This window comes from Plectropomus leopardus, chromosome 21, assembly GCF_026936395.1.
Source record: "Plectropomus leopardus strain MGB_pleo_1.0 chromosome 21, ASM2693639v1, whole genome shotgun sequence".
Lineage (NCBI taxonomy): Eukaryota > Metazoa > Chordata > Actinopteri > Perciformes > Serranidae > Plectropomus > Plectropomus leopardus.
In genome coordinates, this window is record NC_142196.1 from 25,488,795 (window position 1) to 25,507,559 (window position 18,765).

Here is an 18,765-nt window from a genome sequence, read left to right on the forward strand (position 1 = left end):
CCAGCACAATCACGTCGCATGTCACCTCATTAGGGACGACAAAATGGAGCAAAATGCTCGGGTGCAAGCTGTGACCTTTGAGGGGAGGAGCCCCGAGGGGTGAAGAACAGGGAGCTAATTTTACTTCATAATGGCGACCAGGCGGCTTGAATAGGCAGAAAAGAGGGGTGCAGCGAGGTCAAGTGTCACCCGTCCTGCCAAGTAGGCCCCCGGGTAACACACACACACACACACACATGCACGCACACACTGGGCCCAGCCTCCCACTGACAATGCAGCCACACCCCCCACCCTTCCCTGCCTTTTGTGCCTCTTCAACAATGATTAACTGAGTTTGGCGATTCAGAGAGAGTCTGCAGCAGCACAATGCACTCTCTCTTACAAAACATAATGGAGTCAGCCCATGAGTCAAACAGTCTCTTTTTCTTCCGCTGCCTTTTTTTCTATTTTCTGCCCCAAACTTTCCACCTCCCCCTGCTTTTCTTTCCCTTTCTCCCCTCCCTCTCTGTCCTCTCTCTGCCTTTTCACCATCAAATCTGTCTATCCCCCCTCCGAGCTTGTTAATGCAGAGCGCCGCGGTCGCCCTCCTAATACATAAAAACAGGATGCAGATGGAAAGCGGCAGCGTAGGTGCGAAAAGGTATTGATTAGCCAAAATCAATGCGTAACCTTAAAAAGCATCTCCTGCAAGAAATTCGCCAAAAATTGACCTCACCGATCTTAAAGATTCCTGTGATGTTCGTATCAAAAGGAGCAATGCAGCGGGAGACAGTATTTAGAGGCATGAAATCCAACATCCAGGCAATACCACAGGGGCCTCCCAAAACCTGAGATATAGGAGAAAAAATACACAGTACACTTGTAATGAGCGGTGCACAGTGCTGAAGGGAACTTGTAGAACATGGTGTGAGTAAAGCTGAGCAGGGGTGTTAACAGACACACTACAATCTCAGAACATCACACCCCCGGGCCTTTTACAGGAGGTGTGAAGGAGCTTGCCTTCCTCATGACAGGAAGGAAGGGGAAGAGCGTGGTTGCACTTTTTTTTCGCCGATGTGAAATGCCTGATTGTCCCGAGCTGCAGGGAAACAGAGGCTGAAGCTGGTGCTTTCTGAGTGTGGAATCGGTTCTGTTTTCTCCTGCAGGCACCAATCAGTCATGTTTCCATTGCAAAGTTTATAAAGCAGACCTTTTACACTCATCTTCAAGTTCATTCGGGTTTCTACGAGAACATGTTTACATATTTTTTTAATGATCAAAAAATGCTTTATTTTCCTCTTGCTGTCTGTGCTGAAACACCTGTTTGCAGCCTCTGCATGAAAAACTCACTTTTTGCGCCTTTCTCTTTAAAGAAACCTTCAGAAAAAAAGTCTGCTCTGATTGGTCAATATTTCTCTGCACTGTCATGCAGCATGAAATAATTAGCACTTTTTAATGCAAAAAATATTAAAAATAAAACCTTCTACGCAATTGGACATGTTCCAAAAGGAATCTGATCTAAAGTCGGGGAGAAATTAACAACATCAACAGCCAAAATTGTTTCCCTGATGTTAGCACCTGGCCAGGCCCGCTGACATGGGGGGCCATGGAAGAGTCTATGGTTAACCATTAAATAGGCCTAAGTACAAACATTTATTTACTGATCTCTTTCACTGACAATGTAATTTATGTATTTACGTGATGAATACAGGCTAAGAAGTGTGAGGAAGAGGGGATGACAGGCGAACAAGGACATGAAAACTAGCTGGGGGGTTATTATATATAATAAAAAACAAAAAAACAAAGGAAAGATGTCCTGAAAAACATCTTTATCATTCTTTTAATTTTATTTTCTAATTTACAAAGCAAAGAAACAAAATAAACACTTTTTTAAGCACTTTCTTGAGGCTATTTTCTTTCTCTTTTTTTTTTTAGATTGCTTTTTACTTTTCTTTTTCTTTTTTTTTGTAATTTTTTTTTGCAAATTTTCAGGGCATTTCTTGTTAGGTTGTTCATTGCCTACCCACATTTTTGAAAAAATACATTTAAATTTGCCAGTTTGCTGAGGTTTCAAAGGATTCAGCTAACAAGAACAAAGCTTGCCAAAGACAGAGATGGAAAGATTTGCTTTCTATATTTCCACAATCCTGCAGCTAATGACACAACACCTGATGTGATGTGAATGCAGCCTGACGCTCACTAATAAACGCAGCACATCTCATTTGCAACCTGACCTCACAGAAACACAAGTGACCTGGACCTCTCAGCATGCTGATGCATCACCATTAACATTAACTTCTGTCCGCTGCATGATTCCTGTGTCCACCATGATTAAGGATCCTGATTTCCTGTTCGTATTGTTTCTGTGGTGACCGCACGTAACTTTAACATGCCCTTAATAGGTTGTGGTAATTTCTGTGACACCAGGCTGCTTGCTTGTTTATGCTGCTTATGCTGTGGTTGCCTGGCGACCTCATGGTGGTAACATGACTCTTGGCTAATGAAACTAATTAAAGCACCTTACTCGCCGAACACCCCTGACGTCCGAAGTTCTTTATATTTATAACGCTCTGTTGGCGAGGAGGTTTGTAATACTGAGTGGCAGCTCGGCATTAACATTTTGTTGCACATGTATTGTCCCTGTCTTCTCTGACATTACCTCCTCCACGTGGCCTCGTTGACGGCATAAGAAGAGTCATTCAGCTGTGATCATTATAATGCCACAAAAACTCAGTAGTAGAGGGCTAATGTGGAAGCAGGAGAAAAAGCTGCCGATTACGTGTTATCTGAAGATACCCCACCGTGCAACACAGAATGGGGCAGTATACCACAAAAGCATGACATTGTCCAAAAAAGACATAAATCTTAGACTAATCTGTCTTCCTCTTTTCTATTCCACAGACGCCAACAGTTGCCAGAGAAAACCAGGAAGCAACAGCACTCGAGGAGAAATTGGAAAAGTATTTTCTCTGCGCTTAACAATGGGAGACCGATTGTATCCTCCAGCAGTTGCCGGCACCTTGCTCCCTGTGGCCTTCTGCATTTTGACCCTTCTGCCCCATAGCCTTCTGGGTAAGCCCGCAGAGGGAGAGGACGCAGGGAGCTCAGCGCTGCTCCAGAGGGTGAAGAGAGGCTGGGTGTGGAACCAGTTCTTTGTCCTGGAGGAGTACACTGGACTGGAGCCACTTTATATCGGGAAGGTCAGTGTTGCCTGCACGCTGCGCACATATATGCACACACATGAAAGGTATAACCTGCAGAAATGCAAAGCCGAGACGCTTCTAAAGTGGTAGGGGAGCAGGTTTTCCGCGTGACCTTTCCACTCTGTGTACATGAGGGCGCCTCGGTGTTGGTGTTTCAAAGAGATTTCGAAGAGTAACTTTCAAACAGGGCAAACCAGTGAGCCAAAAGAGATGAATCTCTTTTTGAATGCAAAAGAGAAGATCGAAGGTGGGTAGAGGCAACCACTAAAAAAAAACAGAAAAATGTAATCCCTGGATGCACTGCGTCCAAACTACACACACAGCCTCTCCTCTGTCCACTTTGAACCGCAGCCAGACAGCAGTGATTGAGTTAATTGACTCGAACCGCAGCTTCACTCAGTCGGCCTCGTTCCACAGAGGCGGACGGGGGCCGCGTCCGCAACACCACTGACATGCTCTGAAAAAGAGCAGACGAGGGATACTCACAAAGGAGCACTTTGATCACTCGGTCCTTAAAGTGGATTGAACATTTGATCAATAGTTGTAAGGCCGGTCATCATCAGCAGGGAGACACAACAATCTTGCAAACTGCAATGAAAATTGCCATTAGATTGCTAAAAAAAAAGGTTTTTGGTGAAGTTCTTTATGTGCTCTGTGTGCTCAGGCAGAGAGCATGAAACATAAAACATCCAGTCATTTTGACCTCTCTGTGGCCAATAACTTTTGAAACCATGGCTATAGATGAGTGTAATCAGCAGGATTTTCTTGCTTAGCAGCTATAGTTTGTTAACATTATCTTGCAACTACAAATGAAACTGGTCTCAGGTAAAGATGCATGCAGGGCCAAGGATGGTTTTGTTACAGAAAGAAAAAGGGGTGCACCCAAAAAGAAGGGTGGAAAGAGGAGAAGTCACAGTTGCAAATGATGTTACACAACTAGGTGCGGCACATGCACAATGAAATCTGGTTTTAGCTTCGTTTGCAAAGTTAGCTGTCAATCAAGCCCTGGAGCGGACCAAACAACCAGACCGAGACCGCCTGAAAAGCTCGGTTTGCCCTTATTGCTGCCTTTATTCCAGTGTTTCTGAACAAAATCAAACCAATTAGTCCATGTGTCAAAGGTTTAAATGCTTGTTTTCGCGTGTTTCAAAGGATTAAACAAAAAATGATGACCCTGCTGTTTCATCCCTGTGATATCGTCCTTAATGTAAAAAACATATATCATCAGATGTCTAATATAAAACGTCAAACATCAGTTCTCACATGTTTATAACTAACAGGTGTACAGGTATTAGACATAGATCATATTACTCCTGTTCTTCTTCAGCTTCACTGGCTTTCTGTCAAATTTTGTGATGATTTCAAGATTCTGATCCTCAATTTTAAGGCCCTTCTGAACTCCATCATATCTTCTGTAAATCACATCACCATCCACCTGTTGGACTACCATGAGCTCTAGAGCCTTCGGTCGTTACGCACCTCCACCTTTGTAACTCTCTCCAACACATTCGCAATATCGATTTACACTTTCATCTTCAAGTCTCGACTGAAAACACACCTTTCCAAGCTGGCGTGTTCAGACTGGTCCATGGGTGGCACACGTGTTATGAAGATTTTATACCCTCTTTTTTTTGGACTGCTTTTGTAACTTTTAGATCTATGGGAACATTTTAGCTTGTTTTTAACTTTTAAGATGTCCTTGAGTGCCTTGAAAGATGGTTATACATAAAATGCATTATTATTATTATTGCAGCATTGCTTATTATCCCCCCTTGAATGTGCGATGACCTTCCTGAGCGGTACTTATGGGCTTATTTGACACCCCTCTTAGACATCTCTAGCTCAACACTGTATTCTGTTGCATGTAAATTGTGAAGTCAGATAATATCTGCGCTGATAACAAATTGGAAATGGCACTGAAGTGAATAAAGCATCGATTCCTGCAGAGCGCACTGGATGCACACTGAACAACATGCAACACTTTTGTTTTCGCTCCCATTTTTTAAAGAGTTGAGATAAAAGATCTAATCATTTTTCTATGCACACAAAAGTTCTCCTTTTTGTTCACAAATTACTTCTCCTTTGCCAAGATAATCCATCCACCTGACAGGTGTTGGCATATCAAGATGCTGATTAAACTGCGTGATTGCTACGAATGTGTGCCTCGGGCTTGTCCCAACAAAAGACGACTCAAAAATGTGAAATCTGCTCACAAGTCAATGCCACAGATGTCACAAGTTTTGAGGAAGTGTGTAATCAGCACACTGACTGCCAGACTGTCCACCGGAGACGTTTCCCATGAACTGAATATTAATTTCACTACAATAAGCAGCCTCTAATGTCCTTTGGCAGTACATCCAACCATCCTACCACAGACCACACGTGACAACACCAGGAACTCTATAACCAGCATCTTCACCTGCAGAATCACGAGTTTTTATGGCCAATACTGACAAAAGGGAGTAAAAAAAATTCAGATATTGATTTATCATCCAATATTCTGTCTATCTAAAAATATCAATTTAAATATCTATTAGGGCTGTCAGCATTGATGGCAACGTTATGAAGGTCCATAAGGGCTGAGCACAGGGCTGAGTTTTAAAGCTACAGTGATGAGACTGGTATCATATGAAACTAGAAGGCATGACCAAAAGTCGGGCAAAATGTTGCCGATGGAGACGGCATGGCAACGTCACAGGGGTCCCTTGACTTTTGACTTCGAGATATCTGAATGAAAATAGGTTCTGTGGGTACCCATGAGTCTCCCCTTAGTAAGTCTCATGCACTTACTAATATTACTAAGATATGCAATTGAGGCAGGATATCTGACATTTTAACAAAAAACTTTATTGTCAATATTAGCATCAGTGCATTAAAATAGTAAACTTCATTGGGACTTTATTTATTATATATTGCTCCAAGCATATGTTTCTGCAATATGTGCTGAAGAAAGAAAAGAAAAATGTTACATATCAGTGTATATCGAGCAACATGTATGCCAATAGTGGTATATCTGCTAAAGGCCAGTGTCTGTTGATAAAATTGGCTGATTATGACAGTCAGGCTCTAATCATCTGAAACCAGCCATCCGCACAACTGATGCAACAGTTGGTTTACACAACCAGAGAATTTCAGCACAAACTGTCAAAAACTGTCTCTGAGAAGCTTATCCCAGCGGACGGTCCTGGGCTGGTTCACTTGATCGGTTGGATGTACTGCCAAAAAAAAAATAAATAAATTGGCTTATTGTAATTAAATAAACATTCAATTCACAACCAACAGCTCTGGTGGACATTCCTGCCGTCCTTTTGCTAATGGCACGCGTCCACAAAACTTGTGACATCTGTGGCGTTATGTTTTGTGATAAAACTAAAATTTTAGAATGGCGTGAAAAATGGGAGTAAAGACAAATGTGAGTTTATATTTTTGTTCAGGGTATCTTTCTAAATGCCCAAATGTAGAAGCATAAAATAATCTCTACTCCCCAAATTCCTGCGCTGATCTCGAAACACAGAATTCAGATCTTTGGATCTGCCTCACTATTCCTTCTTGACTTTTAAAACATCCTCTGAAACTTCCCTTTGGAAATTATGTAAACCAGCCTAATTAGTGCTCTGGAATAACTTCCTCTGCACCGCTCGGGAATACCGGATTCCAAAAAGTCATGTGCTCAGACCAGATACAAGAGTAACAAGTCCTGAGAGGGAAGCGCGCCGGCTGTGGTACAAAGTACTGTATCTGCTTAGACTCGCTGTCGCATATTCACTTCCATCTTTTCCATTTACCGTTTTTTCATTGATCCTTATTTAAAGCCACCCACCCTCATTTTTCCGAGCTGAATGAAATAAGTGATTCTGACATGCTGGGCTGCTTCCCAGAGAGCCACTCACGGCAGAGAGGCATTGTAGGATATGACAAAGCGGGAGAAACATGTACTGTAGGGGTTTTTTTCTGCGGCTCTCAGCCTACCTTCTGCTGAGGAGCTTAGTATTCAGAGCCGAGGGGATGTCGGAGGTTTGGGCTGAGACAGTAATTGATAGCCCGAGTGTCAAACTCTTTTCACAGGTTTGAGAGGAGAGGAAGGATCAGAGCAGGCGGACGAGGGGAGGGCTACGTCCTGAGATATATCGCCACAAGACACCGGGCTGAAGCCCACAATGGGGTGTTGATTAAAAAATATATTTGGGGCCGGGCTCGGCTGCGCGGCACTTTCCAGGAGGGAGTGCAGGTGGTTCAGGTTGTCCGAGCAGATAGGAAAAGCTGCATTGTGCGGCTGCTCCGGGAATGATAGGTATTGTGAAGATTGCCTCTGAACTATTGCCGGAATAACAACAATGAGTGCTGTAGCTGCAAACTTTAAGCAGTTCGACAACCTCAGCATGGTCATTTCACTTAGTGGCCCAAGACGACGAAAAGGCCAAAGCGAGTACTTTGAGAAAGAGTGTATTTTTAGAGTCAGTGGGGGCTTTTTCTGGGGTGAGTGCTGGCTTGTTGATTATATACCAGACAGACGTCAATGGGGGCATTTAATTCCTCGCTGCCACTGTGATGGCAGTAAGTACTCATCATACGCGAGGCCCTTTAAGTACAAAGTAAGGAGTGATTGCACATCAACAGGATGGCATTTGCACTTACGGGCCACAAAAGGCTTCTGATTGCACCGCAAGGCCCATGGCAACAAACGGCCCGTAAACTGTGATTAGATGTCTACTTGCAGCTGCAGGATTAAGGTACGCTTATAACCACACACCACCCAGAGAGGTCTAGAGTTAATTTACCCCGGGTTCAATTAGGGATAAATGCGTGACAATTTTTCTCTTTCATGTACTTTTATACAATTTAGCACTACAACCGAATAAAAAGCATTCTAACACGCATTTGACTTTTACTTTGAAACTGCAAATCTTGGTTTTAGCAAGTTCAGTGGTGGGCCTAGACCAGAGGACACTCCTTAGGGGCCACTTTTGCAAAATGAGCGGAGGCCAGGGGCACATGTTTCAAGGATTGTAGGAATTTTCTAAGACTTAAGGACATTTCTGGGATTATGGCACGTAACTTGGACTTAAACACATTTCTCAGATTTTAGGACATTTCAAGGACTTAAGGACATTTCTACATGTTCCCAGGATTTTATTACGTTTTTAGGATTTTAAGAAGTTTCTAGGATTTTCGGACATTTCAAGGATTTTAGCACATTTCTAGGATGTCACAACATTTCTGGGATTTCAGGATGTTTCTAGGACTTAAGAATGCTTGGATTTTAGGAGATTTGTAATATTTCATGACATTTCTAGGATTTTACAGTGAGCAAGCTGACCGCCATTAGCTTGTTTACTACATTATGTGGATGCCACCGTCACATTGAGCGTCACAGAGCCCGTTCAAACTGTTAAACTTTGTATGGAAAACAAAACAAATGATCAACTATTCACATTATCGTTAGTAGTGGTAGTAGTAGTAGTAGTAGTAGTAGTAGTATTCATAACTCTGAGTCAGGTACAGTCTTCGCATAGACCCCCAGTTTTAGGGAACAAAAAGTAAGCAGACGATCAGACTAGTAGACTCAGACCTGTCGCTTCAGATGTCTAAATTCATCCGACCAGCTGTCCAAAACCAAAAGAGTTGAAGCCAAAGACTGCTTCGCATTTCTGTTTGCTGCAATACCAAATGATCAATTGGTTTCCGAGACTGTAAATTAATTTTTTGGCCACCGAAATGAGCAGACATTTGGTGACACTTGGAACAGACCTCACTAACGAATGCTCAGTTTGATTAAGATTATGAGGCTGATTTGGAAAGTCAAGAACTTTCCACTGAATGGCCCCAGAAAGTTATTTTCTGGAGAAAAAGCATTATAGAAAAAAATGTTTTTGACAGACATCTTTCTGATCTCCCCAGCTCCACTCAGACATGGATAAAGGCGACGGCTCCATCAAATACATCCTGACGGGCGAGGGCGCCGGCACCACCTTCACGATTGACGACAGCACTGGGGACATCCACGCCATCCAGAGGCTGGACCGCGAGGTGAAGGCCCAGTACGCCCTCCGCGCACAGGCCCGCAACCGCCTGACGGACAGGCCTCTGGAGCCCGAGTCCGAGTTTATCGTGAAGATACAGGATATCAACGACAATGAGCCGAGGTTTTTGGACGGGCCGTACCAGGCGACTGTGCCCGAAATGTCCAAAATAGGTATGCAGGGGGAGATGAAGGTGCACTGTCACAATCACTGACATATCCAAGGCGGTATCTGTTCAACATTTCCACTAACAAAAACATTGACACTTCCTGTCTAGCTGGGGCCTTCAAAATAAAAGCCCCATGGGTCCCGCTTTGATTTAGTTTGATTATACAACACTTTTTAAAATTTCATTATAGAAGTACTTTAACTTACTTTTTATTTTATTAAATGTTATTATAACAGTAGTGTATTCAACTTTATTACGTGACAGTAGCAACTTTATTTAACTTTATTGTAACTGTAGTTCAGTCAATCAGTTTGCATTTTAGTAGTTAATATTAGTTTAAAGGACACTTACAAATATCAAGATATATATAGTGTATCGCGATATAGCCTTAAAATATCACAATATTATTTTACATGCATATTGTCCGGCCATAGTTCCTCATACAACCTTACTTTAAAAAAATCTGAGCTACTCCTTTAAAGAAGCAGTTGCAGCTGTAATGAACAATAGAAAAGGTAAATGACAGCTCTGCAGAGTTACGTTTTGGTTTGTTCTTACAGGCTCGTCTCCATCTGCGTCATTTAATATTCATAAACCTAATTTTTGTGGATACTTTTAAGTAAATTTATCTGCTCCAGCCACAAATCCCAAATTATTTCCTTTGATTTATATGTTGAGTTTGGCATAAGTGACCTCCTTTCATGTTTGTGCAGGCACATCCGTGATCCAGCTGACCGCTACAGATGCCGACGACCCCACGTATGGCAACAGTGCCCGTGTGGTCTACAGCATCCTGGAGGGCCAGCCTTACTTCTCAGTGGACGCCAAGACTGGTACGACTTCACACATGCTGCCTGCTACCAAAAAATAATAAATAAATAAATAAAATCACTCATCTGTAACCACGGCAACCAGCATTTTGATCCATTACATGTAGAGTCTGATGGATTTCAAACTTCACCAGCCACTTTCACTATTTTATGAGCTCGGCATGAATTTGTAATAAGCATGAGTGAAGTTAGATGACCTGATAAAGTTGACAAACTACAACCGACAGCCAGGATTTACTAACACAGCTGCTGCTAATTCCCCACCTTGTTTCCGACTCTGGATCGCACTGTAATTTGCACCACGGTCTGATTTTAGCAGCCCACACTTTAAAGCCTCTGTGTATACCAAGCGGCTCAGAGTGTGGGAAGCTCAGCGTGGCTCCTGTTGCTGCTGCGGGAAACACTTTGTCTGAGACACGGCGCTCTTTTGTTGCAACTTGTAAAAACTCAAACTCCTGGCACTCGACAGAGAGACGTGCTAAACTTAAAAGTGTGACTTTCCTGGTGAAAATGAGGACAGAATGAGACAGGCGGCCCTTCGCAGGGAAGTGACCGAGTGGTTCAAAAAACTGCTCACAGGTTTGATTCCTTGAAAATTGATCCATTTGTCATTAAAAGCAATGGTGACAATGACAATGGTCTGAAAACATTTCATTTAATTTTGGTTTCTCAAATTATTATAATTATACTATTATCTTTGGTGAAGTATATCCTTATATATATCCCTATTATTATTATTATTATTATTATTAATTATTATTATTACTACTACTACTATTATTTTATTTTTTATTTAAATTTTATTTTATCTTATTTTATTTTATTTATGACTTGAGATATTTCACTCTGACTATCATACATCAAATTCGAGGGTAATGTTTATGTATTTATATGTCATGTACATACTTTTATGTGTGGACTGCAGGAAGAATAGTTACAACTACCCTGGCAGCAAGTAATTGGGATCCAATTTCACATACAAACAAATCAATAAACAAGGAGAATTTACACAGACCCTAATATTCCCATTATAATCAGAATGAAGCCTAATTAGTAGGTGTGGAGGTGGTATTTTAGTGTATAAAATATTCATATAAAATTTTAATATTGCAAATAAAAATGTAACTTTTGGTCGCCTTTTAGAACAATAAATCAGTCCACAAGTTACATGGTGCTGCAATAAACACGTCTGAAGTGAGATGAACAAACAAAACTGAAAATCTCAGATTTATTTAAGACCTTAGCAAGGTTTTCCTTTGGGGAAATAATTTCAGTGTAAAAAAGGTAACAAATCGCAAGTATTGCAGCAAGTATGTGGACACTCACTAATGCCCTTTTTATGAATGAGATCAAATCCTTGGAGCCAGCTTCAGCATCTTGTGGAGGTTGTTATAGCAACAGATTAATGTGCATGACTGTCAAATGGGATGTTTAACCCTTTGAAACCTGGAGCAACATCAGTTTTCTTGTGCTGTTTTCAGATGCCTTTCACAAGTGTTTCGAGCAATTTGGTAAGAAATAATCCAAGAATTGCAAGAAATTAGTAGATTTATAAAATTATTTTTCAAAAGCTAGGGAAAATGTCTAGGAGAAAAAAAGAAAAAAGCAAGGGTAAAAAAATATTCATAAGGATCTTAATTACACATTTAAAATTCTGATACCAAGTTCCTATAATTTTTAAGCACTTTTTTAGGTAATTTATTTGTTTAATTTATGTATTTATTTTCTCATTATTTTTTTAAATTTATTTATTTATTTTTACACATTTTCAGGTAATTTTTTTGTACTCTCCAAGAATTGTTTTCCGTCGCTTGATTTCTTCACGTTTTTGGAAAGAAATCAAGCCAATTTGCTCAGGTTTCCAAGGGTTAACACATTACAATGAGATGTTGAGGTGACTTTTTTCCCAGGTGTCCACATACTTTTGACCATGTAGTGCAATATATCAAAAATCCAGCAAGATGGTAGCAGTAAAAACTAAGTATATAAAACTTGTAAATAAGGAGTTTAAATTCCTTTAGTTTTATTTTCTAACCAGTGACAGCACTCATAACTCAAACCAGCACTTCCGTAAATTCATCAAAATCACAGTCGCTGCCCATTTTTTAACAACAGCTGCTTCGTCCCCCTGTTCGTCAGCTCAGAGATCTGTTGCCAAACCTCCCAGGCCGCGCTGCCCGTCAGCAGCCGCTCAGACTGCCGCTGCTGTAGATTCATCCATCACCGAAACTCGAGTGTCTCCACAGCCATCAATCAGCCTGTGACTGCGCTATCAGCACGGCGCCGAGGCTTTTATTGGTGCAAACACAATGTTAAACTCGCACCACATGCGGCTCAAACACACACATGCTCTCCTTTATTACCGGTCTGCAGAAACATCGCCAAACCTTGGCTGCGTTCTGCTGGATCTGACAAAACTGTGCACGTATGGCTGTGTTTGGTAAAAATACAGTGGTGATAATAGTGTGCAGACGACAGTTTGTTCTCTCAGTGACTCACAAATATTTTACTGTCAAACTATTGAAACTATTTTATTCTTCTACTAAAAGCTGCTTTTTTCTGTTTATCAGTAAAACTTCTACTTATTTTGGAAGAAAGCGCATGCAAAGCCACATTGTGATTTTTCTTTTCCTGCTGCCGCAGTGCCGCTTCCCTGACCTCAAACCCTTTAAGACCGGAGCAAATTGTTTTGATTTCTTTAAAAAAGATGGGAAAGCAATGGCAACTCAAGAAGAAATGACCCCAAGGACAAGAAAATTACCTAAAAGTTAGCAACAAAATAACTAAGGAAAATAAGTTTAAAATAAATAAATACCTGGAAAAAATGCTTCAAATAATAATAATAATTCTGTAAAATAATTTTATAATAATTTTATAATAATAAGAAGAATAAGAATTATAAATACATAGAATATAGAACACATTTCCCTATTTTTTTAATAATCATCATCATTCAAAATCTACTAATTTCTTACAATTTGCAGAGCACAAAAAGCAATGAGCAACATGAGCTGTTTTGCAACTTGCCCCCAAAAAATATTAGCTTTAGAAAAAAAAATTAAAGACAGGGAAAAGTGTCCAAAAAACTATATATGTATATTTAATTGTCACCATTCTATATATAAATTATTATTTTTAAGCACTTTTTCCACGTGATTTCCTTTATTATTGTTTCTTTTTTTCTCCTAATTTTTTTGCTATTTCTTGTACTTTTTCTTGTACAATTTCTTGTTTGTTTTTTGCTACTTTTGAGCTCGTTTTTTTGTAAACTTTAGGAATATTTTACCCCTTAATTCTTCATTTATCTCTTTTTGTGGGCAAAGAACTCTAAAGTCAGGTGAAAAGTGATGATTTCCTGAATCGCAGCTCACTAATGAAGCTTTGTTTGAGACACGTTGTCGGCTTTAAACGAGGAACCCAGTGATTAAATCTTTTTAAAAATAGAATAGGATGCTGTTTAATCATAAATTACTCATGCGGCCTCGTGTCCGGTCCACTGAGAGGAGCGTCGACATTCCAGGACGCCATCGCTGGGACACATGACCCTAATCTGTGTCACCAGCTCTCTGCGGCCGACCTTCGCTTCACCTCCTGTCTCCGTTTGCCCTTTCTCACCCTCTCCCTCTCCGTCCTCAGGCGTGGTGCGGGTGTCCCTGGCAGACATGGACCGCGAGACCAGAGAAAACTACACCGTGGTCATCCAGGCCAAAGACATGGGCGGCCAGCTGGGGGGGCTCGCCGGCACCACCTCTGTCAACATCACGCTGAGCGACGTCAACGACAACCCGCCCATGTTTGACCAGAGTAAGAGACGCACAACACTTCTCCTCACTGCACCACTGTCTGATTGTCTCTGTTTTTTGTTTTTGTGTTGATTCACTTTGCCGGCCGCTCTGCCTGAACCCACCTCACCTTTTCTCTAATCCCTCCTGAAACTCTCACAGCTGCAAAACAAGCAAAAAGTTTTACACTCTTTCTCTCAACAGGAGAAAAAGTGCAGCCAGAGGGTCAGATTTTATCATGGCTCCAAATATGATAATACGGAAATGTGACTAAATGCATCATTATTAGCAATAATCAATTAATCTGCATTTTTTGTTGTTGTGTACAAAACATCAGAATTTTTTTTTTCACTTTTAAAATTTCTGTAAGGTTTTTTTTTTTTTTAATAATCTAAAATATGTAATAATGGCCATTAGATATATAATTCTCTTAGTTTTTTAAAATAATTTCCTAAAATTAAAAAATTCTTGAAATGGCCCAAAAATAAGCAAAAAAAACTTTAAAAAGTGATTAAAAAAAAAAAAAATTACCTGAAAACAAGCAAAAAAAAAGTTAACAAAAGAACAAAATGACCTAGAAAAATGGTAAAAATTCTTTCAATTTGTGGGACATTTCTTGAAAATGCTCATTGCCTTTTTCCCTCATTTTTGAAATAAATAAAACCGACTCACTGAGGGTTTTATAGGTTTAAATACTTGTTAAAGGCGTCTGAATGCAGCACAACAAAGAGGATGTCGATCCAGGTTTCGGAGGGTGAAGCCAGCTGTGAACGCTGACATCCAGAGTTGGAGTTTACCGTTTTGTGTGGATGCCGCTCAGCCCACACGTCTCCACATCCACCTCACTGCTCTGGAGCATCCAAGCCGTGCAGCCCTCCGCCCTCCCGTCCACTCCTGGCCACCAGTCTCAGGTCATTTACCCCCTGGCCTCCTCCCTCTCTCAGCCACCAGTCGCCCCATGCTGTCTCTTTGATTATCCCCATTTCTGCTGCTCTCATTACCGTCCCCGAGGTCAGGGGTTGTCTAGCTGTCCGCGGTCATCTCCTCCTGGTCGACGCGGCGGCTTCGCTCTGAGACAAAGAAAACACCCACAGCCGCCCACCTCCATCACCAGTCCCCCACCAATTAGCGCCATCACTTGGATGGAACTTTGATCGGTAGTGAAGAGCTTCAGGGATTCCCCACTGTCAAGCACAATGTGCCGGCATTTCACTTTGGACTGCGGGGAGCGCCACAAATTGGGCAGCTGTCACCTCTTCTTTGAGGTTAAACGGTAGATGAAATTGAAGCCGACCCACGAGACAGTATATAACCCAATTGTGAGGCGTTTATGGAGCCATTTATTTGAAGCTGTGTGAGATGTGATTCTGAGAGCGTGAAGGTGACGGAAGAGGTTTGGCTCCCTCTAGAGGGTGAAAACAGACGGTGTGATGCTGACGCTTTGTTTATCTCCTCAGGGCTCTATCAGATGAGCATCCCAGAGTCGGCGCCTCTGGGCTCAGTGGTGGGTCGCATCTGGGCCAAGGACAGGGACATCGGGGTCAACGCCGAGATGAAGTACAGCATCATCGATGGAGACGGGAGAGACACTTTTGACATCAGCACCGACCCCACCAACCTTTTCGGCATCATCACAGTGAAAAGGGTACACAGAAACAGTTAAATCTGTTTTTTATTTGTTTTGTAAGTCACTGAAAATAGAAACATTTTACAAGTAAGTTGAAGTTACAGATTCTATATTATTTGTGCATAAATTTATCTCACTTTGAGGCTGCAGAGATGCTTGTTTAACCCTTTGAAACCTGGATCAATGTCAGTTTTCTTGTGCTGCGTTCAGACACCTTTTATAGTTATTTAAAACCTTTGAAATGTGAGCAAATTGGTTAATTTCTTTCGAAAAAGGCAGTAAGCAACTTGGTAATAAATGTCCCACACACTGCAAGAAATTAGTAAAAGGTGACAAGAAAATAGCTTAAAAAGTTTGTTTTTTGTTTTTTTCAAAAGGAAGATTGTCTATAAAACTATGAAAAAAATGAAAAAAAAAAAGTATATAGATTTTTTGGGGGGTTGGGGTTCTTGTTTGTTTGTTGTTGTTTTTTTAACTTTTATGTTTTGTTTTGTTTTTGTTTTGAACCTCCCTGTTTGTTGTTTGAGGGTTTTTTATTATTATTTTTTAGTTGTTTTTTTTTCTTTTTTACTAATTTCTTGGGCCATCGAGGGCTAAACAAGGGCTATCGAAGGGTTAACAAATATGAAGTGATTTATGTTCTGTTTCACTAAAAGACGGAGAAACGACCTGCATTTGTAAAGCCTAAATTTACAAAACTCCCTTTGAAAATCTGGCGATTGAATTTTTGAAAGTGCTGACTCTCAGTTTCTTTTGGTAAATTCTGCGCTAAATTTAAAGTAGCAATGTTTTAAAAAAGAAACATCTGTCTTGATCTCTTTACGTTGCTGTCGTCTCGTTGCACTGTGCGTCAGTTTGCGCGGCATGTTATCTCCTCTCTTCATTCTTTTATTGGACATTTTCGTTCTGATGCACCCAGAACGCAGAGAAGCACCATGTTAACTCGCACTGTGCAGGAGAGGCTCTTTTTACCATCACATCTGCACAGTTTCAAGTGTTTCTTGAAGGAATTATGACTGAGAATTCTTTGTGTTTCCACCAGCAGCCAAAGTGCAGCCAGAGTTCAGCAGCCACGCCAGCTTTCATGTGTATAATGTCTTTATGTGTGTGTCCCCTGCAGCCTCTGAACTTTGAGAGTAAGCCCAGTTACACTCTGAAGGTGGAGGGCGCCAACACACACCTGGACCCTGCCTTCCGCCAACGCGGGCCCTTCAAGGACGTCACCATCGTGCACGTGAGCGTGGAGGACGTGGACGAGCCCCCGCAGTTTGACTCGCCGGGGTACTACATCGAGCTATCGGAGGACGCAGAGATCGGGACGGTGGTGAAGACGATGTCAGCGAGGGACCCGGATGCTGCCAACAACACTGTGAGGTGAGGAGGACGCAGCACTGAGGTGGCAGCATCACCTCTGGTTTTTAATCTGCTCTTGGTGCTTTCCACAGAACCAAAAGAGTGAAAATAAATGTCACATTTGGCTTTGGTATATATATTTACTATATATATATATTTACTGTGGATGTCATCTGCAAGTTGTGCGAGTCCAAACAGCTCATTAAATACACCAAAGAAACTAGCCTCGACAGCACAGTCCAGGTCAGGAGGGACTTAATGCATCATTCAGCAAAGTCTAGATCGTAAATTATATATTTGTATTCAGTATTATAAGGTATTTATTTATTATTATTGGTATCACTTATTAGTCTACAGTGTAATTATAGAACATAAACAAAGAACATAGGTGTTTTACATTTAAAATAAATAAATTAAATAAATAAAAATAAATGAATTAATAATAATAATAATAATAATAATAATAATAATAATAATAATAAATCAATTTAAACAAATGAAGGGCTTTTGGGGATAGTAAATATATCCCCCTTTTTTAGATTTCTGTCCAGATTTCCACCAGAATGCAACTGTTAGATTCCCTTTTTTATTTTTGTACTTTATATTTTAGCCTCCTAAAGTCCATATAGTCTTTAGAAATTACTTCAAAGCTTTGAATATTTTCTACAAGAACTGATAAAAACTTTTAATATGTTGTTTTCAAACATCTTTTGAGTCTCTAACATAAAAAAAACTTCATTTTCTGTCCATCACTACAGAAGATCATTCTTTTTATTCTGAAACGACAAAAATTGAAAATGTAAAAACAGTAAATATATACTATGTTACTTTATAAATGGAGCTGAAAAAGGATTTAAAACATATTTTTCTGAATTATTGTGGATTCCAGTTACAGCTGAGAGGCTCCTAAATCTCAGAAATGCTGCATTTATGAGCTGCTAACAACAAAAAAGAAAATGCTTAAAAGTACATATAGACCTCATAAAAAGGATTATATGGATATGACCACATCCTTAATTAAAGGTGTCAATAATAATAAAACTATTTAGCTGCTATGTATTTAGCTGCTCTCAATACATTTCATTACAACAATTACTTTTTTCTAGATATTGTCTCCTCAATATCCCAATAAAAAGGAGCGAATAAGATAATTCATGCATGAAAACACATAAAAATAAGGTGTATTGGAGCACTGAGTGAGTCGTATGCTCTGGGTGTTTTCTTGTATTTCTCACAGTGCATGCTGGGACATGCAGTAGTGCCAGTGTAGCTTTGCTAACTAACTGAAGGATAATACCACTTCATGAGTTTGCAGAGTTTGTCTGGCTCTGTTGATGTAATGCCGCCTGATCACCAGCAGGGGGCAGCATCACAACATGCCTCCTCACAGCAGCTGCATCTGCAGACATGACTGATGCTCCGATAATCTGCGTGTGTGTGCGTGTGTGTGTCTGAGAGCTCAGCTGATGCTGACAGAGGACAAACATTATAATGTTAATAACAAGCTTAAACATCCAGCAATTAGTCGCCACCACAGAGTCGTGAGACGCTGAGGACTTTCACGTCTCCCAATTACTGGAGAGTATGTTTTGTGCTCTCAGAGAACAGATGTTGCGTGGTGGGTTTACTGTCCAGACTGCACCTCTCATAAACTAATTAGACATAAAGCCTTTAATTAGGCTATTAATCACGTGAAGGAATCAATGACTGCGGCAGTAAATGAGTGTTTCACATGGCACAGGCTGCGCCCCGTCCCAGCTGTCCGCTTCACAGTCTCCATTAGGGCGAAAAGAGCGTACACG

At 40.8% G+C, this 18,765-nt stretch overlaps 1 protein-coding gene and 1 long non-coding RNA gene across 3 annotated transcripts in view; one reads left to right on the top strand and one right to left on the bottom strand.

The window, feature by feature from the left end:
- Window positions 1-18,765, bottom strand: part of LOC148186077 (uncharacterized) — a 152,550-nt gene that overhangs the window by 129,400 nt on the left and 4,385 nt on the right. The gene's annotated exons all lie outside the window — the stretch shown is intronic.
- LOC148186078 (cadherin-20-like) overlaps window positions 1-18,765 on the top strand; it is a 96,040-nt gene that overhangs the window by 62,503 nt on the left and 14,772 nt on the right. For both annotated transcript variants that reach the window (XM_088072066.1, XM_088072067.1), the window contains exons 2-7: window positions 2,881-3,179; window positions 9,081-9,375; window positions 10,085-10,204; window positions 13,838-14,005; window positions 15,441-15,628; window positions 16,731-16,984. In XM_088072066.1, coding sequence (XP_087928192.1) covers window positions 2,961-3,179; window positions 9,081-9,375; window positions 10,085-10,204; window positions 13,838-14,005; window positions 15,441-15,628; window positions 16,731-16,984 — 1,244 coding nt within the window. In that variant the 5' untranslated portion in view covers window positions 2,881-2,960. The remainder of the gene's footprint in view (window positions 1-2,880; window positions 3,180-9,080; window positions 9,376-10,084; window positions 10,205-13,837; window positions 14,006-15,440; window positions 15,629-16,730; window positions 16,985-18,765) is intronic.